We start from the raw sequence: 24,372 nt of genomic DNA on the forward strand, positions 1-24,372 counted from the left end.
CATTAACTCTCAGTAGAAAGAGAAAAATGGCCAGATCTGCTAATACTGACCAGCTGTTTACACGTTCACCAAAAAAGAAAAATCCATTTCTCTTACAAAAGACAACTAAAATTTAAAAAGTGAAAAGAAGATCTAAATTATCAATATCAAATCTTTCTTATTGTTCTTTTAAGGAATAGTTGAAATTGAGGATTTTCATTTTTCTGTGAAAATTAAGGATTTGCATCCAGCCACCCTTGCCTCACCTGGAACATTTAATCAACAATTTTTAATATTAAAGACAAAAATAAATAAGAACAATGCTAAGCATATTTTCTTCTTTCTTAGTTTTTTTTTTTTAAGTAGGAATTTATTACTCATATTTCCCGTGGGGAAACCACACAGCCTCAAGATTTCCAAAAAAAGGTGCCTGTAATTACTTTTCTAAGCTTGCATTCATGCATCTGAATAAGTGAATTGATTGTGAATATGTTCTGCAGCTTCTAATAGGTCCTAACCATTAGGCCGATCAAAAATTTCCCAAGCACATTTATATTGTTGCAAAAGCGCTGACAGGTCAAGAAGCAAACTTTCAAGATAAATACGTATGTTTTGCCAGCAATGGAAGCTGTGGGGGAAGGTTTTCAGGTCCAGTTTTGGAGTTCTGAGCCTCTGCTCAGGGCACGGCAACTTCTCGTGGGGTCCCCCTGGCCCGGGCAGAGCCTGAGTGTGAGTTTGGCTCTGCTCGGCAGTACAGGACCGTGTGCGGAGCTCGATGGCTTCTTTCCTTTCCTCCAGAACGCTTCCCAGGGCTCTCTGTTCCACCCTGACCTGGAAGAGATGTGGAAAGTACAATTATTCTGTCCAGAATGGGTATTTTCCAGCTCGGGATTTTCAGACTGCTGTTTGATCAGCAGTAAGTCACCATGTGTACCCAACCCAGATGTAACTCCACTAATCGTTGCTCGATATCCAGCACGCTTGCTTGCCTAGCAGGCGATACGGGAACTTACGAGCAGGAATTAAATTTATTCTTGTAAGGATTTGAAATTTTTTCATTTGAGAATCGCTCTGCAGTTGTGCAGTAAAGCCCTTTACATGTAATTTGCCTCTCCTCAATGCATGCGTTTAACTCTCTTGCTCTCTACTCATAATATCATAGGAGTGCAATATTATATATTTATGATTCTACGATGGCCTGATTTCGAAGCCGAGGGAAGCTGTGCGTGCTCGGTGCCTCTGAGAAATACACCAGGCAGGTGTAGGGACCTGTCAGGGAAGGGACCTTCCCTGGGTCACCCCCGTGTCCCCCTGCACCCCGCCAGGGCCGGACCTCCGGAGTGCCCCGGCGCCCTTCTCGCCCCCCAGCACCTGCGCTGCCGAAGGGACGGGTAGCGGCTCTCTTGGCCGCGGGCGCTGCCCGGAGAGTCCCCCCGCAGCCCCGGCGCCAAACTTCCCCTTGACCGACGCGGGAAGGAGGGGGGCCAGCGGCACCCCATCCCCCGAAAGGCCGGCGCGGAGTGTCCCGCCTGCGGACCGCACGCACCCGCTCCCCGAGGCCGCGGTGCCCCGGGCCGCGCAGCCTCCCCTCACGCCGGAGGCGGCCCCGCGCCGCCCCCGCTGACCCGCGCCCGCGGCGGGAGGGGACGGCCCGCGCTCACCGCAGCGCAGCCCGGCCGCGGGCACCGAGCTCCGGGGCCATGCCGCGCCGCGGGCCCGGCGCAGCAGCGCTCCGGCCGGGCGGGGAGGAGGCAGGGCCGGCAGTGGGGGATTCCTGGCCCCCCAAAGGAGGTGGGGGAGGCGGGGGAGGGGAGGCGGGGGGGAGGGGAGGCTGAGCTCCCGGAGAAGGAGACGATCGCTCGCACAAAATCCTGCGTCCTCAAGCCGGCCCCGGCGGGCAGGGTACGTATCTGGGCAGCCCCCCCGCCCCGCTGCCCCCGCAGGGATGGGGGTCGGGGCTGGGGTCCGGGCGGCCGCCCCGGGCGGGAGAATCGCGCGCAGGGCCCGTTCCCGGTGCGGGATCGGTGGAAGGCGGTGAGCTTCGACCGCCTCCCCCGGCTGGGGACCGAGGAGACGGGGGGGGGGAATGGGTCCGCCTGTGTTGCCGTGCGAGGGTCTGAAGCCCCCCCAGCCGCACCCCCCACCTACCCACCCCCAAGCGCGTCAGGGTTTTGCTTCTCCCAACCCCAAGCTTCCCCTTGGCTTCTTAAAAAAAAAAAAAAAAATATATATATATATATATATATATACACACATACACACACACACATACATATACACATAATATCTATGCCCCAAAGCCAGAGAGAGTGAGGCAGGCGGGGGGGGAGCGAGGGGGGGAAGGGCTTTTCTGAGGATCGGGAGAGAGGCGGAGGGAGAGGCGCCGGGAGCCTCGCAGCATCCCGTGCCCCGGCCCCGCGGCGCTGCTGCCGCCGGCCGTGCGGAGCGCCTGCGGAGCAAGGTAAGGGCTGGCACCGCGCTCCGGGGACCCTGCGGGCCGCTCTCCCGGCCGTGCGACCGCTCGCTGGCGAGGGCAGAGCGGCCGTGCCCCGCCGTGCCCCGCCGCCGCCCAGCCGCCAAGTTACTTTGTTCGCAGAGTTGCCGCGGAGGCCGGGCTGGGAGCCCCGGGCGCCCCGGGCGCTGTCGCTCGCATCCCCGCGCCGTGCTCAGCGTCACCGGGCAGCAGCGCCGAGGAAGCCCCCGTGGAAAAGCCGTGCGCACCTTCCCCGATAGTCCCTCGCACAGCCGGGGGAAGGGGTGATGGAAGAGGAAGAACTTCCCTTTGTCGTAGGAGAGGATTGAGTGACCTCCAAAGTTTTGTTCCGGGAGGAAACCGCTCGAATAAGTTTGGTAGGATTCATGCCGATTCGCATGTGATTTATTGCGCTGTTATTTGGTATCCAGCACGCTTAAAGCAGTATAGCAGACCAAAAAAAATAAAAAAGGTAAAAAGGTTGAGGACATGTAGATGGAGATTTCAGTTCTTTTCATTGCTTTCATAGGATTAGCGTTTTCTATCTCACGCTTTCAGATGGGTAGTGTGGAGTACATTTATAAATGGGTGTGCTTGTCCGTGGGTAACACTGAGGGTACAGATGGGAAACGTGAAGAACTGGGCAGATTTTAAATGCTTCATTCTCTTTGGCGGAAGATCAATAGTTGAAGATTCCTGCTTGCCCAGTCTGTACCTTAACAATATTATCATTGAGAGATCTGCTGATAATGTATGGTATTGATAGGCATTGCAACTTCAGTTTAATGAATTTTGTGGTTAATTTAGACTAATGTAAAGGAGCTCCGGATATTCTGGATAAATTGATAACTAGGCATGATTATTAAACTTTGCATAATATTAGCTTGTGATGAAGTGAACTCTCAGGTTTTATAAGGTAAATATTTAAAATGCAAGGCTACATTTTAAAAGTGCATATCTGAAATCTGACTACCAAAAAATCATGCATCTTTTGAGAAGACCAGTTATGGAGTCATTGGAAAATGGCAATCTGTGTTGCACCTATTTGGAATAAACAGTTTTGTGATGCCAGACACTGTAAATTCTCTGGTAGTGTACTACAAAAATAGGGGGGTTACTGATTTCTATTTGCATATAGATTTTTAAAAAATTATTACATGTAGTAGTTTTCCCTTGTATCATATGTCTGTGAACTGATTAATATTAGTAACTACCCATAAAATTTCAATGCTGTGTTTAAACAGTTTTGGCTTGGCTCTTGGGGTTTGTTTCATTGTCTCAATCTATCCGAGACATCTTTAAAAATCTTTAAAATTTCTTGCTTGCACACTATCCCCTCTATCTCCTTTCTTCTCTTCCTGTCTCCTTTGGTATAATTCACAGCAGAGTAACTGCAGAGAATACCTGTATATGTTTGTGTGAAGTAAAATGCCCATTTTAAAGATACACAAATGTTCTTGGTGGACAGGAGCCATCCCCTCATGCCCTGTATGCAAACCTTCTGGGCTGCTATTAACAAGAGACTTGCTTTGATGTTAGTTTGTGATGCCAAACAACAAACATTAGAGAATGCAAAGACAAAGCTGGTGCTCTGATCTTTGTTTAAACAGGTCATGGTTTTTATTTAATGCTGCATGCTCATTATGGGAAGTGTCAGCAGGAATGTAAAGCAGACTGGAGTTCTGATCTGGCATACATTCATAGATGACTCTGACATTGATGTTTCTGCTTCTTCACTTAATAGTTCATAGAATGTAGTGTAGTTTTTGGTCATATTTATTTAATTGAATGTACTATATGTACTATAAACCTCAAGATTAATGTCTTGCTAGGAGCCAAACATGTTCAGATCTGCTGCCTCAGGTGCAGTCCTTTTGACCTGAAGAGTTACACTGAAGTGGGCTTTTCTATTTAGTAGAACAAGTAAAAGTGTATAAAGAGATCATTGGTTTTTAAGTCAGCTTGAGTTCTGCCACTGAATTACGAGGAAGGAGACTCAAATCCCCTGAAACCAGGTAGCTGCTTAGTCAATTACCCAGTCAGTTTCTTTTTTTCAGACATATGGAAACAATATCAAATAGTAATTAGAAAGTACATTCATAATTGAGAATTTTAATGCTTTTCATCCACGAGAACAGTTTTCATCTCAGTTGGTTAATAAACATAATACAAATAATTCAGTGCAGTCCATTGGATCCTTGCTGAATTTTGTTTTGAAGAATTCATACGGGATGTGCAAGGTAAGCTGAAGGAAAAGCCTTTTCACATGTTTGGTTACATGAAGGAATATTAGAATATTGCAACATACAGTATGAGCTTTCAAAATAAGACTCAGTGTAGCCCTGGAAACTTTATTTTGGGTGTTCTGGATCATACATCGGTTTGGGTTCTGTCATCATTTTCCATAGGCCAATTTCATCTGTCTGAGAGGAAAGTTTCTAATTATTATTTCTAACTTAAAACCTTCATTTTAAATCCTGGCTGTTCTAGGTTATGTTTCAAAATATAAGCAAAGTTGGTTAATGTAAGACAGTTCTTTAAGGTCGCTGGATTGTTATCCTTTAACTTCCCATTAGAAAATCATCTTTTCAGTCGATGCAATTGCAAATAAAATAGCATGAGAATGTGATGCTCAGGCAAGGTTGCAGAGTGACAGCCCCTGATAAGATCCATTGCAAAAAGTGGTAGAGCCGTTGCAGTGCTGGCTGTTTCCGTGCTTCTGCAGTAACCACCTCTGGAGTCAAAGCAGTTCATTCCTGAGTGCTGCTCACTGCTTGACCTCATTGTTGAGACTGTCAACAAGTGTGGCAGTTTTGCCATGCTTTGACAAGGCAGTGGGAATTGTATTAGGATCAACAATTAGCCATCGTGGTATATATGAGGCAACTTTCAGTCGTAACTGATCTGGAATTCATTATACTAACCCTAAACACAAAATGCTCAGCATCTTCCATTCAGTCACAATTTAAAATGCTATGATTTACTATGGGAGTAGAGGTTGAGTTCATAATATCATTTAAATATGCTGTATTCTGTGTCAGACTAATATCAGTGCAGTAAGGGCTCGTCTTTACTGATTGAGAGGTGCAATGCAGAAATACATTTCAACTGCAAGCATTAGCCATCACTTGTTACATATATCTAATTTGTACATTTCTGCTAAAACCAAGACTGTATCACTTTTCTTTGCAAGCTTACTTTTTATGTGGTGTGTCCTCTTCACCTTTTAAATTGAATTCCTCTGTCATGCAGTCAGCCCAGCTTCCCTTACGGCATCTAGGGTCTTGTCACTGAACCAAAGACTGAAGCCAGCAGAGCAGCTGCACAAGTGGCATATGAAGGAGGAGATTGTGACTGATATTTTTGATTGTTTTTTCCATGTTTTCCTAATTGGCTGTTTTGCACAAGCCTCCTTTTTTGCCTGCTCTCAAAATCGCATCGCTGCGCTTGATGCGCTGTGGAACTCCAGCACCCTGCATGCCACTTGATTCCTTATCACCTTTTCCCTCCTCTCACCGACTCTTATCAGATCCCATCTTCTTCCCACTTCTGTCTTTTGTGATGCTAATCTTGCATTATTTTTTCTTTAAAGAAAATGGAAGGAACACCGTGTGCTGCCATTGCACTGATAATTCCTGTGCTACATTGTTTTCCTCCCATATCCTTTGTTGAGTTTCTGGAGGCTGTAATCTGGGGCAGAGACTGTTTTACTGTAGGGCTGTATCCAGCATCATTTGCTGCTGGATTTCACCTGGTCTGTGGACACTCATAATGTATTCGTAAAAGGATTATTTTGGCTTGGTGGGACAGCCCTTCTTCTGCTTCTTTGGTAGAAAAGCAAAACATTTCTGCTTGGAGGTTTTCTATACTGTATCGCTGTTCTGAGTTTTGTCCCTCAACACTGTGTCCCTGATATGAGGGGATTTTGGTAAAAGTTTAAGACACCTTGCCTAATGTAGTGGGGATGGGGTAGATTAGAGTTTAGCTACTGACAGAAATTAACTGGCTTGTAACTTCAACAAGAACGACAGTAAATGTAAATTTCAACACATATTAGTGGAAACTTCAGGTTTGTCAACATCAAAAAAAATGTTCAGATTTCACCATGTTGATCAAATAAAACAGAAGGGAAAAGAAAAAGAAATGTACAATGAGTTTGTTTCAGAATTTGGTTATTTTCCTCCCAGATATTTTTACATTTTGATCTCCGTTTACTTTCCATCCCCAAACTGTGTAGTTTTATTTTAGCTTTTTTTTTTTTTTTTTTGTGTCCCCTGAAAATCTTTTCACCAGTGCAACTAAAATTTTTCAAGTGAGTGTTTCAAGCAGCCAGTGAATCAGCTGATGGGCAGAGCACAGTTCAGGGGCAGCCTTTCTTTATCTCACATGGACCATGTAGGGGGGCTCTTTGTGGATATGACTTCAGGGTAGGAGTGGTTGTTGACTGTTTTTTCCTTACAACAGTCCTGGAGGCAACACCTGGAAAAATAAAGGTAACAATCCCAGTGACTCCATCCCTGAACATGAATCAGATGACATGAAGGGTTTCAGTGGGATTGATGCAGCTAAATGAGGGAGAAGTGGAAACAGCAGAAATAATATGACAGCATAGTAAATTTTCAAAGTTTTGTGTATAAGACAAAAAAATGTAGCTGTGAAGGATTTGCTTGTTTAATTTTATAATTTATCTCCAGATCTTAGGAGAAAAAGAGACACTGATACCAGAAGTAGTATCACTATAAATATATTTGCATGTGAGCTGTGTTCTACATCCCACCTTTGACATATGTGCTGGTACTTTGGCATTTCATTCATCTTGAACTGCAGGGATGGATAGGCCGCTTCTCTTTTGTGCTCTTGTCCTTTCAAGAGTTGTTAGCATCAGATTTCTCTCTGAAATCAGATGAGAATATTGGCAGTAGAAATGAATCCACAGCCAAGCAGGGCTGCTGCACGAAAAGGGAAGAGCCTGTCAATTTATTACACACAAATTCCACTGAAAGCCATTTGGATAAAGTGAGTGTCGCAGGCAAGTGGCTTTCACCCAGCAGGGCTTGTACTAGGCTAGGAAGTGAGGACGTGGCCAGTTGTCACAAAGGAGTAAAGAATAAGAACATTCTTCAATTTAAAATTAAACCAAACTGTGTCTTAAATATGTTTCAGTACTTAGTCTTCTTCTCCTCAGTAAATAATATTTTGAAAGATTCAGGAGTAGATGACATGCCCAAATTGCAAACTGAAATGTAGAATCAAACCCCCAAAACCCAAATTTATTTCTGTTGGAATGTCCATTTTTTTGTAATTTCCCACATAACTTGTATTTTTAGCTCTTTTCCTTTAGAATGAGTATTCTCATTTGGGGAATTCTAATTTTTCCTGAATGAATATATACACATGGTTTACAGTAACATAGCAGATTATATATTACTGCCAGAGATTAAGGCAAAAGTGAGAAATTATTTTTGTGGCTCTTAGATATTTATTTAAAATTTCCTTCCCTAGAGGTAATTACTTAGATAGATTATCCACTCTGCAGGTATTTTTAGATAACTAAAGGTAGTATTGAGTGAAAATATTATATTTTTCAGGAAAAACATTTGGTTTTATTTTAAAAAGTATCCATTTAAATACTTCATTGAAATATTACAATGTTTTTATACATTCAGGCGCTATCGTATGTAGGATTACAATAATGTGTTTAGCCTTGACAAATATTCAGTCTATTTGTAAATCTTAGAGCACTCCAGTATTTAAAATATATGGGATATATGATAAAGCAGAATTTTAAGGTGGAAACAAAGCAATATTATTAGGTTCTGTTGATTTTTCAAATTGAATAAATGAACAGTTTATTTGTATGGATGAGAAATTGATTCAGAAAATTATACTGCTAATGAGCCAAAATAAAACTAAATTTTCATAAATAGAATATTCATTTACTGTATAGTTTTGGGAACTAAATAAGGAAATGAGAAAAAGTAATTAAAAATCAAGTGATCATTCAAAATAAGACTGACAAAGCAAGTTTTTAAGTGGTAACTGCTTTAAATAAATAGAGAATTGGATTTCTTAGGTAAATGTGCCATTTTTGTATTTTCTGAACTCAGTGTCTGTATTCTTTCCTGGATGCCTTGTCAGAACTTTGGTGTGCTGTAGGTACAGTATATTTTTGAATGAAACTTCATAGAAGTGGATGTTACCACATAATCCCAAAACCCAAATAATTTATCTCATTTTGTACCTGCTGTGTCCATATAATCTTTTTATTACAGTTAAAGCTCACAAGTATGTTCGTGTTCTTTATAAGGAAAATAATGAGAGAAATGTGCAGTATTTATGTTCGAGAGCAAAGGAAGTAACTAATTTGAAGAAAAAAAATTCAGTCCAGAGTTTTCTCATACTGTATGTGACAGGTCATTATAACCTGCAAAGGAGAGCAATGATGTGTGTTTTAGAATGGTGAGAGATAACTTGGGGGATTTTGTTGCCTGTTTTTTTTCCTAATGCAGGTTAAGGTGGTTGGAATTATAGAGAAATAAGAGGTCTATTTAAGTCACTGGTTGTTTCTTTCCCCATGTTAGAAACCAGATTGCTCAGTGCCCTGCAGATCTGCAGTTAACAAATATGTGAGATACATGATGAGGCACTGAAGTATTCATCGATATCTGAAATATGAGATTCTAAACAGAAGAGGACGAAAAGAGTAGGGTTTTGAGGCTTACAGGTAATTCAGAATTACGTTCCCTTGTTTTGTTATATGGGTGGAAATAGCCATGACTTCCAGGGAAAAGATGGAGTCACAGAACTGAGTATTATTTGATTGATATCAAATTTAGATTTGCTGGCACAGAAATGTTTTTACCTCAGATGTTTTCTAAAAAGGCCTAGAAGTGCATTTAGTTTTGTTTATTGTTTTAAATGCAATGGGAAATGTTCCTATCTCAGACAAATCCTATTAATTTAGGAAGCCTTATGATTCCATCAGTAGAAGTGTGCATGATCAAACTTAAAAATCCTCAAGTGTGTCCATGACATTTGACTGTGCTTCCATCCCTTTAAAGTCCTCATTTGTCAGGTGAGCACACCAGGCTGCCAAGGGGAGGCTCAGTGGTTTTGCTTTCCCAGGACCTGCATTCTGTTTCAGAAGATGAAGAGGAGGAAGAGGAAAGTGTGTTATTTCCCTGGCTCATCCTTTCCTGCAGAGACATGCCTTTTTAGAATTATTTCAGTATTCATTTTCCGGTGGCAGAACTGAAGATAGCAGACTGATTCCATTGATTGGCCTCTATCTGAACTGTGTGAAATGGGTATTTTAGCAAAAACCCTTAGTATTTTCAGCCTATTTCTCAGAGTAAGTGGTTGCTTTTCTAGTTCTCAGTATGTTCACTTACTGGTGGTCAGTTTGTAACAAGCGTTTTCAGGAGTTAAAGCAAAAGCAGGAATTTGTGACGGTGGAGCTGATTATTGCAAAAATTTTGCTGTGACAGTTGTGATTTTGGGGGTTTAAATAAAGGGTCTACTTCCTCATGTAAGGGGTGATCTGACAGTTTATGAGGGGCACTGTAGTATAGGGAAGACTTGGGTGCTTGTAAAAGCTCTTGAAAGAGTTTCTGCTTAGCAGTGTCCAAGACTTGAATGAGAAGCAAGTGTGTCACCATGCAGTCTATCACAAACTCTCAATGCTCCTCTTTAAGGTGCTTTACTGCTCTTGTCTTACTTGCTTTCCCTGAAAAAAATACAGCTTTGATGTTTCATAGCTGCATGGAAATGCCTTTTTTTTTTTTTTATACTACATTTTATTCTTTCATTGCCTCCCCAAACATCAGCTTGAGAGGCTGGCTGAGCAAAATTAACATGTTTTCTGTAGCTGCCTCTTTGCCCCTGACCTTGGTACTGCCTGAAATCCCAGCATTCTCTTCTCTCTTTGTCTCACTGGTGGTGGAAAATCTGGCAACTGCCCCTGTTCAGCTTCTTGCTGTGATGTGTTACAGTCACACTGTGCTTCTTGACCTTCAGATGTTTGCAGCTTAGCAAAGTTCAGTCCTCAACAGAGAACACCTTTATAGTTTTCTCCCAATTACTGACTTTAAAAAATTATTATTAAAATCATCATAATCAATATTTTATCTTGGTTTCTAATTATTATTTCAATGACATCTGCTTGATCCATGTAGCTTCAGTTCTGGATTCACATTGTGTGAATTATTTTCAAGAAGTGTCGGTGGTGTTTTTAGACTTGAGACAAAGGGTGGATGATAGAGAGAACAGTGGGGCAGTGGAGTGAGATTTGGGAAGAGACAGTGGTCATGAGAGTGAACCTAGAATAAAGCAAAATATGTGAGTGGAGAAGTGAGATCAAAATAAAATATTGGCTTGAAATGAAAAAAAAAGATAAATAGGATGTATAAAAAGGCTGGGAAGTTCATCTAGATGGGGAAATATTTATGCTGGTGAGATATAACACCAGAAATTTCAGGCTGAAGAAGTAAAAAAAAATATAGAATCTTAATACAAAGATTTGTTTGAGGACCTCATAAAGTACTTAAATATAGCTGGGTAGTCCTAGCTGCCTAGTCCAGTAATTCTTTAGGAGAGGTGTTTCAGTGCTCACAGTTTATGTCCTGATGTGAAGCCTTCTGAAGGCTGGAGCAGTGTCCATTACACACAGTGGACTTTGGGGCCCATTTGAACACACGCTGGAGAAAACAGCAGGAAATTAATGTACAGAGAACATTCCTGCCTTCTGTAAGAAGATGGCTTAGCTGATTTAATAGCTTTTTCTCAGTCTGTGATTCCAACAGCCAGGTTTGTGATATTTATTTTAGTATTCATGTTCTTGCAGTCCTTTTTACATTTCTCTGTTTTTCCCTGGCAGACATCCCGCAGCTCCATAAGTCTGGGGGAAGAGGATGGTTAGCATGTTGTTGCTGTGGGGATTTGAGTCTTAACTCTCTGTGTTGTTAATGCTGGGCATATAATTTTAAAACTTGCATGCTGCAGAAGCAGATAATTATTTCCCTGCTGCATTTTATACTGTGGTTTGGGAAAGCAATACATTTCAGAATATTAAAAGAAAGGAAAAGTTACAATTTGGGGAACTATTGGAAATGGAAAGAGAAAGAGGGGAGTAATGGGTGTCAGTCTGGTTATCAGTCAAGCTGGAAGGAGATAGCTTGTTCTATCGAACACCAAGAATGTCAGTAGTCAGCCAATCACTTATGCAGGAAGAAAACCATAGACTGAAAGGTAAGGTTCAGACATCTGTGTGTGTTTCTGAAATGAGCTTGAAATCAGCTTGATACTGAATTATCAGCTTGATACTGAATTATGCTTACTGATCCTGTGTGTTACATAGATGATTTCTGTTTAGCACAGGGCAGCATTTCAGTGACTGCTGTTCTTTTTTTTTTTCTTTTTTTTTTTTTTTAAGATCTTTTCTTCCCTCTCCTCTCCTCTCCTCTCCTCTCCTCTCCTCTCCTCTCCTCTCCTCTCCTCTCCTCTCCTCTCCTCTCCTCTCCTCTCCTCTCCTCTCCTCTCTTCCCAGAACTTCCCTTTCCATCTTGTTTTATGGTTTTTATGTGTCCAGGGTTGGCACTGAGTGACTGTCACTGAGCAGACGACTCAATATACCATTGCATTTTTTCCCCTTCCTTTTTTTTTTTTTCTTTTTCTTTTTTTTTTTTTAATCAAAGGAAACAGGTTGTTTTCCCATTTTTCACCTGTACATAGGATGAATTTTTTGCTGGGTGTTTGCTGCCATTCTCTCAGGCTGGCCAAATGGTGTGTGGTTCACTCACTCTCCATGGGCAAAGGTGGATTCCCTGCTTAAAAGAGCTCTTCAGCACTAAGGGTGTGTCGAGTGGTGTACTGGATGCATTTCTGTTCCCAAACAAATTCGTCTTTTGAGGTAAATTGTGTTGGTATGTGCCATTCCACTAACCCAGAAAGGGGAAGAGAGCCAAAGGGTGGATACTGGGGTACATAGAGGTTTATCTGCTGTTTCTGCAGCACACTTGACATCTGACTTGTGACAAGCTGTAAAGGACAGAAGCCAAAGAGGAAACTGACAGAAGCTGTTTCCTCAGCTGCTGTGAGCTCCTGAGAGCTTCCCAAGGCTAAAGGGAGATTCTAGGTCCCTAAGGCAGTGCCTTAACTCCTTTGAAACCCCAGTTCAGTTGTGTGTAAAGTGGGCACAATCCCCAAATTGTAAAAAAAAGGCTGTGTTTTTCAGGTAGTTTGAAATCCTTATGTGAAGGTGTGGAATCAAATTATTTCTCTTACTGGAGAATATTTCTAGAGGTCACCAGTTCTAATAATTTCTTTCAAACAGAAGTAGGTTCACTTAGAACAGTTTGCCCCCTGTAAAATCTCTGACCTTGACTATTCAAACTTCTTTACAAATGCATCATTTAATACAGGAAGCTCCTTAGGGAAGGTTCTTCACATCTGCTGTCATAATTTCTTATTTCCTAAATGCAGCAATTTATACTTGATTATTCTTACAAGGATCGTGCCTCCCTTCCCTCCCCCTGCTCTGGCACATTCCTTTGTGCTGCTGCTTCTTCTACAGCCTAAACTCAGCATCTGAGACTGTTTGAAATCCCAAATTTTCTTTGTTGTTATTCTAGCATTTCCTTGCCACGCCGTTCCAGGGGAGGGCATGTAGGAATCTGCTCCTTTATTCTGAGGCTGTTTCGCTGTGGCTTGTTAGTGACAGCAAGTTGTCATCATCTTACAGCCATTCAGCCAGTAACAAAAACCAAGCTGAATCTTTCATTTCAGCTTCCTGAGAACAAGATTTTGCCAAAGAAAAATACTCTGCCACTTCTTGGAGCACTTAACATCTGCGGTAGTTAAGCAGAGGGCTGCAGCCCAGATTTTTAAAGATGCTTAAGTGCTTTACTGCCACTAAACTGAATTGGACCTAAGTACTTGTAAATAGCTTTAAAAATCTGAGTGACTGTGAAGGCCTCCCTCATCCATCACTCTCGGCAGTGGTCCCTTCAGAATGGCAGAAAGGCACATCAGCTTGGTCACAGAAAATATTTCTAGTCCTGCTCTCCAAAACTCTGCATATTAAGTGAATTGTTGCACTCTAGCATGGCTTTTCATGAAATATGTCTTTGAATCAGATTGCTTGTATTCCCTAGAAGAAAATAGCCCCTGCTTGCATGAAAGTCAATATTTAAGTCAGACAACTTGTAAAAAAGATGCAAAGTTATACTGTAAAAATACCCACCTTTATAGCTTATAATCCATTTTTTATTAAAACTGGGAAATAAGAGTAAAATTCACATTTAAATTACTTTCTGCTGTTTCTAGGGGATACTCTTTGCATTCCAGTTGGTTTCACATTGTTCTTCCCCTACCCATTTTTAGTACTGCTGTTCTAGACTTGCATAACCTTCAGGGAAAAAATTATTCCCAAACATAAAACGTGCAGGGATTTTACATTTTTTTAATATTTAGTAACTTTTAACTGTGTGTTACCCTTGGAATCACTCTGTTTTCCTGTGAATTCAGAATGCTGGGCTAGTACTGACTGGAAATTATTTGAAGAGGGGAGCCCTTCCTATATATGTCCTTTACTCAAGGAGTTGTGTGCTCCTCAAGGAGTTCCTTCAGTGATGCTATAAAACCAGGATTGAGTGCACAGAAAGCCATTCACTCTTCTGTTGATGTAAAGAACAGGCATTTGCAATGCTTCTCTCTAATGTCAGAGAGTTTGGGAAAATTTAGTTAAACTAGTTCAATTTACTTGCATTTGAGTGGTGTGCATAGTCATGTATTCCATTTCAGGTTTGGTGGGGGTTTTCTGAGGGAGGATGGGGAATAAAACTTCATCAGTTCTATGAAAAAAAAAAAGAATGTGAATGATTGTATTGGAAAAATATTGTGATTTGATGTGGCTTGGTCTTATCTTTTGGGTTTGGATTGAAAGTCTGAAACACTTGAGCTATATTCTTGTTATAAATGAACGAGCCAATTTGATTAATAAGGAGAATTTATTCCATAATTAAAATACAATTGCAAAAAGGCCTCAAGCAAGGATCAAATTGGTGCTGAACCAGGCTAACAGCATTGGGTGCTACAGGGGGCTACTATGGCTCCTCTCCTCTGTGCATCACGGAGAGACAGCTCTCACAAAGTCGTTTTTATACATTTCTAAGCGTAGTGAGTTTACTTTTACTCCGTGCTTCCCACCCCTAGTAAAGCACGTTCACCAGGTTGCTGACTAGAGAAGTTTGTGTACTTTGAGCAGTCTGTCTCTGTCCCTCGCCTTCCCCTCCCATTCCACAGAGCCCTCGTGGCAGAGGAAGTGCCGACAGTGACGCTGCGTGTCTCCCTGTGCCGCAGGTGTTTGCGAGGGCAGCGTGCTGGCCGGGCCGGGGGCTGCCATGCTGCTGGCCCCCGCAGCAGGCAGATAGCAGAGATGGCGGCCTGAGGGCGCCGGGCCCGCGCGCAGACATGGCCTTCGCCCAGTCCCACATCATGGCGGCCAGGAGGCACCAGCACAGCCGGCTCATCATCGAGGTGGATGAGTACAGCTCCAACCCCACACAGGCTTTCACGTTCTACAACATTAACCAGGGACGCTTCCAGCCCCCGCATGTGCAAATGTAAGTATTATAGTGCTGTTATTGCTCCGGCACAGCCTTCGGAATGGTTATTGCCTTGTCGATGTGGTATTCCACGGACCAGTCACAAAGAATTCAAGGAACGCTGTTTTGCCGCCTTTCTAATAATATTTACTATAATGACAAGAAATCAGGCCATTTGAAAAGTACTTTGTTAAAAGATGGGAGAAAGATTCTCTCACTGGTGTAAGTGTAATACATAGTACTTAGGTATTGAAAAGAGAAATAAAAAACAAGTGATGGCAATAAAACACGAGATGATACAAGGATGATACTTTCTGCAATCTTAATAACTAATGTTTGTTTGCTTTGTGCACTTGCATAATGATGTACGTGGTTGCTGAACATACCAAGCCTGGATCTGTACAGCACACATTCTGTTTGGTTAGTTATATTACAGCTGCATACAAGGGAAAAATGATATAAATACATAAAATACTGTGGGCACCCATCCGAAAACTTACTTTCCAAAAGTGCCAAGTGCTTAAAGAGTAATTAAAATAATGTGTTTGTTTCTGACTTCTTATATAATGACAACATCAGTAAAATTAACTGCTCTAGATGATTTACTTGTAACGTAAAGTGGAGAATTATAATTACAAAATGAAACCTGCCATAAAGTTTAAAGCCAGAAGGAAGAGCAAAACAGTAAAGCTATTACAAATAAATTAAGTATAAAATTCTACTGTAAAATATTTTTATAGGTAATGAAAATGTCTGTACCATTTTATTGTGTATATTAAAGAGAGAAGCAGCCTTATCTTTAGATCACATGGCTGGTTTTAATTTTTTAATTAAAAAAATGTTTGTTCAGTCTTCCTTTTCCTTTAGGAAGACTGAACAAATAGTCACCTGATTTACATTTTGCGTATTTAATATGATTTGATAACTTAAAAGTGTAGGTCATGATTTCTGCAGTTAAAAAACTCAGCACTTGTGACTGGTAGAATGCTGTGTGTCTATTTAGTGAATGCTTTTTTGGCATAAATTACATTATATAAAAAAATCTGATGACTAACATATATATCAAGATGGTGAGCAAACACGGTTTTTGGGGGCAGTATATTATGGTCTGTGTTGGGGTTTTTTAGATCCTACTGAAATGCAAACAGTAAAATGAGTTGAGTGTTAGCACTGGGAAACATCTTTTGTTTATAGAGCTGGCAAATGGTAGAAAAAGTACAAACAAACAAATGTGGGTTCTGAAATACTTTTACAAATGAAAATGCCAAATGCAGGTTGCCTGATTTGTTGAGGCTTAGCTATTCTTTGTGAATATTCAGACAGCTCCTGGACACTCAGAAGTCTGTTTCCTGATCTTAAAAGCTAAATGTTTTTCACTGGACTGAAAATAAGTTATTTATTAGTATTCACTTGGCTCTCAACAATATGCTGCTTAAACTTCTAACCAGTAAGAAATCATGGTACTGGAGGCTTAGGCAGTCAACTACATGATCGAAACCCAGCACCCAAGCAAGGAGTTGAAAATTAGATATCCTTAGAAAATAGTTTCTCAGAAGAGTTTAGCAATCTCTCATGAATGATTAATACTATTGAAGAAGCTTGTGCAAATAGAAAAACAGGCCAAATCAATTGAAACAGGTACCACAATCTGACCTATGCTTTCTCTTTGTACAGAAATAGTAAATAATGTTTCTGAATACCAGCAGGATTGCTTTTTCTTCCTACCAGTGAACAGAATAGTAACAAAGAAGGGAAAAGTAGACATAAAAAGGGTGACAAAAGCACCTTTTATTCACATGATTGTTGTGGGTGAAATCCTAGCCCTGCTTCTGTGCATGCAAGTTTTGTCCTTCAGGGAGGTGAAGGCTTTGTTCGTGGTTCAAAATACTTCCATTAGTGATGTGGCAGACAATCAGCAACATTTCACACAGACCTGTTAACATCTGAACTCTCAGTAAACTACTTTAACCACGGATGAGGGGGAGCAGAGGGTTGTATGCTCTTTTTCTTCTGCTCTTCCTTGGTCCTCTATGCAGGTTTGAATTTCTTATTTGATGTTTTAGCTCCCAGAACATGCTGACAGCCCTTTCTAGACCTGTCGTAGTCTGGCATCCCTGTGCTTGTGAAATGACTGGATTGCCTCTGACAAGGAGGATGGTAAATTCTGCCAGTGTTTTCAAGTCCATCAGTCATTTCTGGAAAGTGCCTGTGTCACTCCTTCCTGAAGTACTGAAATCTAGTGTATAAACTAACCTCTAGAAGTGTTTTTGCTCTGAGATGTTCCAACTTCACTTTTCTGTTTCTCTGCAAGTTTTCCTTCTGATCTAAAGAAAAACAAAAGCATTTGCACAAAAATAATCAGCAGATCTGTATTCCTCTGCTCATGCTGCAAGCTGTGCATTGGGTGTTGGTGTGACAGCTGCTGTGGGAATGCGTTACACAAGAATATGGGGATTGAGCCTTCAGAAATTATTTCCAGTAATACAACTTAGATGAGTTTGTGAAACTTGACATATGCTTTTACCTATATATGGTCTCAGTGCATGCATATCACTTCAACATGAGAAATCTGCATCTCATTTATTTGGGTGGCTTTTTTTATATTGATGCCTTTTCCCCACGAAAATTCTCTGGCCTATTGCAGAGAATTTAAAAGTTACACATACCTCAGCAACCAGGAAAATGCTGTCCACACCTTCCCCATCCCCATCCAAAGCATGTGCATTATGTGCTGCATGGGGTTGCCATGGTAAGTCTGCTGTTCTTTCCACACAGCCTCCTATGTGAAACACTCCCTAGCACCCGGCTCGCTGCTGTGCTGAGCTTTAAAAGATTTCTGAAAGAGAAGCTGTACCTGCTTTAAAGGCTACCCTAGCATGAAAAGTCAAAGAGCAGTGTTTTGGACCAGTCCATATCCTTCTGTTTGCCAAGGCAGTATCCATGATTTAAAGCTGGCTCAGTAATGCCATCTGTAACTCACTTTGGGAAGTGTTGGGCAGGGAGAGCAGTAATTCAGTTTACTGCGCTGGTGTTTAATCCTTTTAGCTTGAACAGCTACAGTGATAGCCAAGGTCAGCCCCTCATCATTTTTATCCAACCTTCCTGGTTCATTTTGTGAACTGACTGCACCATCCTTCACCCAGCTCCCACCTGAGGGCAAATCCTCACCTCCCAGTTGGAGCCCCACCATTCACCACCCACATTCCTCTGCACTCCTGCTGCCTCCCCTGGAGCCTGCCCTGTGCAGCTCTCTCCTCCTCCAAAACAGAGGCATTTTTAACATCTCAACTCTTTTCATTCATCTGCCCTTCCCCACATGCCCTACACAAGGTGTTTCCAGCTGCTTGGAGTCCCAGCACTGCACTTTTTGCCACCCAAATTTTGGAGTTTCCACTGCATCCCTGCTTACACATGCCCCTGGCATGTAGTTCATCAGGTAGGATTTGATCACAGCTGGGTTTACCCCTCAGCTCATACTCAACTACTTTCTGCTTAAAACCTGAACTTCAGAAAGACAGCCTTAAGGTGTTTGTACAAAAAGGCTGCTCCTCCAGTTTTGCTATAAAAACCCCAGTATTTCTTCTTCCTATGTGGCAAAGAAACAAAATAATTGGTTCATACTCTGGTTTTCTAGTTACATTGTAGAAAATGCTAAGAACTTTTTCTGTATTTAACAAGGTTTCAGTGTTTTAGATTTGTTCCTCACCCTATCACTTATCCTGGGAAGTTGTCAAAACCACCTCAGTTTATCTGCCTATGAATTTCATAGATTTTTTGACACAGAGAAAAGGTTGAGTGATTAAAGATTATTATCTTACACCTTTTAAGCTCTAAAATGCTTTTTGAAAATTTACCTAGTAAACAGAAGTAGTATTATTAAAAGAAAATATCTCTGTAATTTTTTCCCCTGAGTTTGTTTATGTAAAAGTAAGCTCCTGAATTAAAGCACAACCAGCAAGGGATAGAAATATGTACTGTATACTGCAACAGGGAACAAAACTAATTTTATTTGCCCTTTCAAAAGAAATGTTGTAAAAGTAAAATAGTTCATAACATTTCTGTATATCTCTCTGATTTCTAGTGACATTGATGTAACTCTTGCATCTCTTGCTTTTTTATTTTTTTCCACCAGAATTCCCTAACTGGAGTAGCAGATACAGTATAGCTGCATATAGATAGATTTGCTTCTATGTATTCAAACAAAATATGGATTGAGGTTAAAAAGATTGATTTGAAAACAAGTATTCCTTCTATGGCAGAGGGGTGTTCTCTGACTTCCTCTTGTAAAATATGAGTCTCATCAAACTGGGTCAGATCTTCTAGTTTCTTCAGTTTTGAATGTAGAGATTGGGTTCTGAACAGTGCTGCCTCACCCCTCACAGTATCTGATTTCATTTAGTGTAATTAAGCCCAGAAAGTCATCACTTTGTCCTGACAATAGTCAGTCTTTAACATACATTTACAGCTGTTAGGAGAGTTTTAATGTTGCTTTGCATTAACACACTGAAACATATCTCCAAAATGTGTTAATTAAATTTGCTCAAATTGAGTAACTTGCAGAAAAGAAGTTATAATTAGGGGAAAAAAAAGCATCTAAATGTATTTATGTATCTAAAATAAATCTTTTTCCTGTGTACAGTGTAATCATATTTAAACAATGAAATGGGATAGTACTTTTCCTTTGAAAATGGCAATACCTTTTATTTATTTGTATTTGTGTCAGAGTTACTGCCAGAGTCCAATCTCTTTTCCTTAATCTCTTTATATTAATCTATCTACCCAACAAATACTGCAAATGTTGTGATGTGAACATCAAGAATTTTTACACCTCCCATTAGTGTTAGGTTTGTTTTAACAAATCCTTCCATCAGACAGATTTAGAAATCTGTTTACTCTTTTGTAAAGGTAAAAAAGTAGTGTCAGAATTGCAAAGCAGACACTGAGTAGGTAAATACTTTATAACCTTGTTATGATGCATTTCCTGCAGGGTTGATCCAGTGCCCCATGACGCTCCGAAGCCTCCAGGATACACACGATTTGTCTGTATTTCTGATACTCACTCAAGAACTGATCCCATCCAAATGCCATATGGAGATGTGCTAATACATGCTGGTGATTTTACTGAGCTGGGGCTTCCTAGTGAAGTAAAAAAATTCAACGAGTGGCTAGGTAGGTATTGAATTCTGTGTGGATTCGACAGTAAATTTGTTTACTGATTGTATCTGCCCCTTCTGCCTCCCAGTTAAAAACCATCACACACTCAGAAATCATGAATATTAATTTGACTTTTAAATTTGAATGGCAGTGAGCGGGAATCAGATTTTTTTCCTTAGATTCAACAAATATTTTTGCATTTTTCCAACTGAGCAAATAGGATTTGTGAGACTATTCATCTGTTCTGCCTTCACACTCTCAAGTGTACATTAAGCAACTTCTTGGTGTTAGCAACAATTGAAGTCAGGAGGCTTTAATGATTTGCATAAAACCTCTTGCATACATTGTTACAGCTTTGCTGCCTCCCCTAAAAAGTTGTTGTGACTGAAAACATTTTTCTGTTTAACCCCAGAGGGCTCATAGGTTTGAGGGTTTTTTTATATCTGAGGCTCAGCTGCGCCACAGAGATGAATTCTGAACAAAGCAAACCCTGCGTGCCTGTGGTTGCTGCCTTGGATGTAGCAGACCAGATGTAGATGCCTTCTGTAGGCAACTTTTGGCATTGCTAACTGAAATTCTGTTCCACTGGGCAAGAGAGTGATGATTTACATGTGCTTCTGCAATGTTTTGTATATGCTAAAAAAAAAATAAATTAAAATTGGAAAGCATGCACTGTATACAGACAAAAACCCTCATCAGTGCTGTTCTTGCAGCATTGCAGATACCTTAATTTAGAATAAAAGCGGCTTCTGGATTTTAGGGCTTCATTAATTAAAAAAAGGTGAGAGGGAATGAAGGAGTTGGAGAGAGAAAGTACACAGTTTAAGGGTAACAGATTTCAAGTTTTTGTGTTGATTTTCTTTCTTATAGTTGATATCTTTGCATTTTTTCCTTTTTTTTTTTTTTTGCTACATATTGCAGCAATCCACTAGGAAGGCACAAAGCAGACAGATGCATGTAGGCTGAAATGGAATTTAAAAAGGAAAGTCAGGACTTCACAATTTAAACAAATATTTACTAGCAAATAATTATTAGTAAGGCTGATAAATATTTATTTGAGCTCAGGAACCCAATAATATGCCCCACATGGAACAATTGGTTTTTTCTGTGACTATGAAGGTAGGAACAGCAAGTGGAATAATTGATATAGAGCCATCAACTCTGTCTCTGCACCCAAATGGAACAGGTTGGTTATAAAACAGCAAGTTTTGACCCTATTTTGTAGGTCTTTACCATGTATTATAGTAATGTTCTGAAAATAGCATTTACAAATTATTCAAACCATATGGTTACCCCTTCTAAATAATCCTGATTTTATTTATCTGCTGGTGTGGGAAGAAAAGTGCTTTGGGATATTGCTGGTGAGCAAGGATGGGGCTGTGCTCATTGCTTGCTGCAATTGGAGTTTTTGTCTCCAGTTCTCCATCTGCCTCCCTGCTGGTCACAGCTGTACGGTGTTCTGAAGATGTCTGTAAGCTGAAATCCTCTCAGAATGGTAGGAAGATTTCCCAAGGCATTTCTGTGATGTTCTCTTCATCATTTTTATTCCAAAAAAAAGGGCTTAATTTTCTGACTTTTCAGGCATGCTTCCAATTTCATGGTAGCGTGCGCTTGGGAAAAGGTGGTCTTGGTGGTTGGAGTTATATTTTTGCAAGAGCAAAAGATTTGAGATACAGGAAGTTAGCAAGTTAAAAGGTTTTTGTTCAGTTTCTTGGCAATTTAAAATAAAGATTTAACTTAAATTTTTAATAGAGTTTTTGTTTGGTTGTTTATCAACCAGTTTATCAACTCTTGAATATACTGAGTGTTCACAAAATCTGCAGTAAATGGCAGAATGGTTAAAAGCATCCCCATTGAGAAGGAATTTCAGAAGGTTTTGCTGATTGTCCATTTTTTTGTGAAGGCGTTAGTCTCCAACAGCTTTGATTTTTCTAGATAGCTGCTTCCAGTACCTTCCATAATTTTGCAGCTAATCCAACCTTCTCCTTTTTCCTTAATATTTTACTGGTTTCTTGAGAAAGTAACTGACAGACTCTGGCACCAACTTTTCCTCCAGTGGCATTCTTCCTTGCTGCTGCCAGATTTCCCTGTTTATTCCTTCATGTACAGGGCTCGCTTTCCCACTTCTTGGTCTAATCTGTGTCTCCTGCTGTCATTAGATTACAACTTTGTTTTTACCTTGCAATAAACACCAGGTTTGGTACAGCTTCCCTTGATCTCAGCTTCCCCTCAAGCACGAGATAAAACCCTCCTCCTGCTTTTGCTCCAAGTCTCTATGTGCATCACTGATTCCCACCTTTCAGTTTTCAGTTCTGCCATACCCTCTTGGGTCTGTGCCACTCTGATCTCTCTGTTGCATCTTTCCAGATGAACTCGCCCTTCAGCAAGTTCAGATTTTATCTTTGCGCTTTACACAAAACTCCTGTGCCTGTCTGATGGAAAATTTATTTTACATTACCATCATTAACTTCCATGGGCCTTATCGTTCTATCAAGCACATGCTCAAGTGTTGTGCTAATAGAGGCACATTGGCTGGATGAGTCATCCCCTAAAATCTGTTCTCTTTTTCTGACTGTCCCTGGTTCCCAGGAAGGCCGCTACCAGCTCAGTAACGGCGCTTACGATCCCAGAATTGTCCCTGCCTGGGGCTGGTACCCAGGTGCTCTGTTTTGGCAGCCCTTTAGTCACCAAGTTTTATACTTCTGACCCCTAAAGCCCTCTAGTTCATTTCAGTTTGTTCTTTCTGGTGATTAATTGCTTTCTGTCGTGTGTTTTTCTCTAAGCCCTTTCTCAGGGAGAGAGTTGAGGTTTCACTAGGGCTGGCTTGGTGTCTAATTCTGTGGAAGAGATAAAATGTTGGTGATCACTGTCTGGGCTTATTTTCTCAGCCTTCTCTGGTAGGCAGTCCAGCATTACTTTTAATTTAATATATAGATTTTTCTTCTCTGAGTTTTTTAATTGCATTTTGGGTCTGTGCAAAGTTTGAGCACAGACACAGTTTTGCAGCAGAGTTCCAGAATAAGCACAGTTCATCCCTGTGCTGTCATAACAGGGATGTTGAGATGAACTGTGCTTGTTCTGAACCTGTCACCTACTAGTTTCATTTGGTATTTCCTAATACTGGAAGAGGCAAGTGAAAAAATTTATCATTCTTTATTCTGCTTAAAAATTTTTAGGCTCTTTCCATATCTGCCCTTAAGATATTTTTCAGGCTGAAGATTGTTCAGAAGTCCTTAAATGCCTTTGATCATCTGTGTCACTCTTTGTACCTCTTTGTTCCACATCCTTATAAAAAGAGTGAGACCAGAACTGCACATGTTCTGAGAACACTACAGATTTATTCCCTGCACAATGAAATTTCCTAGTTCTCTTTTCCTTTTTGGTCTTGTGGATTTTCTGTTTTTAACAAAACAATCTTTTTAACAACAAGAAATGAGATGGCATTTTTCAGGGTAACTTAGGAAATTAAGGGAATGAATAGTCAGTTTAGAAAGCATACAAACAGTGCCAACCTGCTCATTGCCCTCCCTTCTCTTTTTTCTGAATAGACCCTTCTCCTGTTACCATATCTCAACTTTTTCCTTTTTTTATCTAGTTTGTTCTCTTACTGTATTTTTCTTCCAAATTTAAAAATTCAGTTTTGGAGAACCAGAATAAGATGAAGTACAAGGTATGTTTTATGGTAGGAATGAACTGGAGGCCAAGAACCCACGGAAACTTTCTGATGATTTATAAGAATTCATGGTATGACTTTGAATGTGTGCTAATTTTCCAGCATGTTCAGGATATTTTAATGATAACATTTCAAACAGGCAAAAATAATCTGCAGCTTTTTCATTATTTTGGGTTTTGTTATTTATTCCCTTCCTTACCTGCATGTCAATCAAACGTTGTAGGACAAATACAAAGACATATGTCCTGCCTTAGTACACTCATCAAATACTGACTCCAAAACCATCTCTATTTTTTATCTCCTATATTGTTGGCACTGAAAATTGCCTGCTTGGGTCAGTTGTTCATGTAATTCCCTTTGTTCAAGCCTGTAATATAATTTCCAAATTGTGTATGCTCCAGGACCCGCTGTCACTTTGAGCTTGTGGGTTACTTTCCTGGAAATTTAACTAAATAGCTGATCTGTGGTATAAGCTGCAACACATACTTCCA

General features: G+C 40.7%; 1 protein-coding gene across 5 annotated transcripts in view; it reads left to right on the forward strand.

Annotated features, from left to right (window-relative positions):
• The first annotated feature begins 1,809 nt into the window (after window positions 1-1,809).
• MPPED1 (metallophosphoesterase domain containing 1) overlaps window positions 1,810-24,372 on the forward strand; it is a 61,569-nt gene continuing 39,006 nt past the window's right edge. The window contains exons 1-4 of one of the 5 annotated variants that reach the window (XM_058805858.1): window positions 2,539-2,829; window positions 4,634-4,692; window positions 14,810-15,072; window positions 20,042-20,223. In XM_058805858.1, coding sequence (XP_058661841.1) covers window positions 4,684-4,692; window positions 14,810-15,072; window positions 20,042-20,223 — 454 coding nt within the window. In that variant the 5' untranslated portion in view covers window positions 2,539-2,829; window positions 4,634-4,683. Of the gene's footprint in view, window positions 1,882-2,389; window positions 2,441-2,538; window positions 2,830-4,633; window positions 4,693-11,364; window positions 11,699-14,809; window positions 15,073-20,041; window positions 20,224-24,372 lie in introns of those variants that run through there. The other 4 variants (XM_058805860.1, XM_058805862.1, XM_058805859.1 and 1 more) reach the window with 4 other exon arrangements.

Source organism: Ammospiza caudacuta, chromosome 5, assembly GCF_027887145.1.
Source record: "Ammospiza caudacuta isolate bAmmCau1 chromosome 5, bAmmCau1.pri, whole genome shotgun sequence".
NCBI classification, from domain to species: Eukaryota; Metazoa; Chordata; class Aves; order Passeriformes; family Passerellidae; genus Ammospiza; species Ammospiza caudacuta.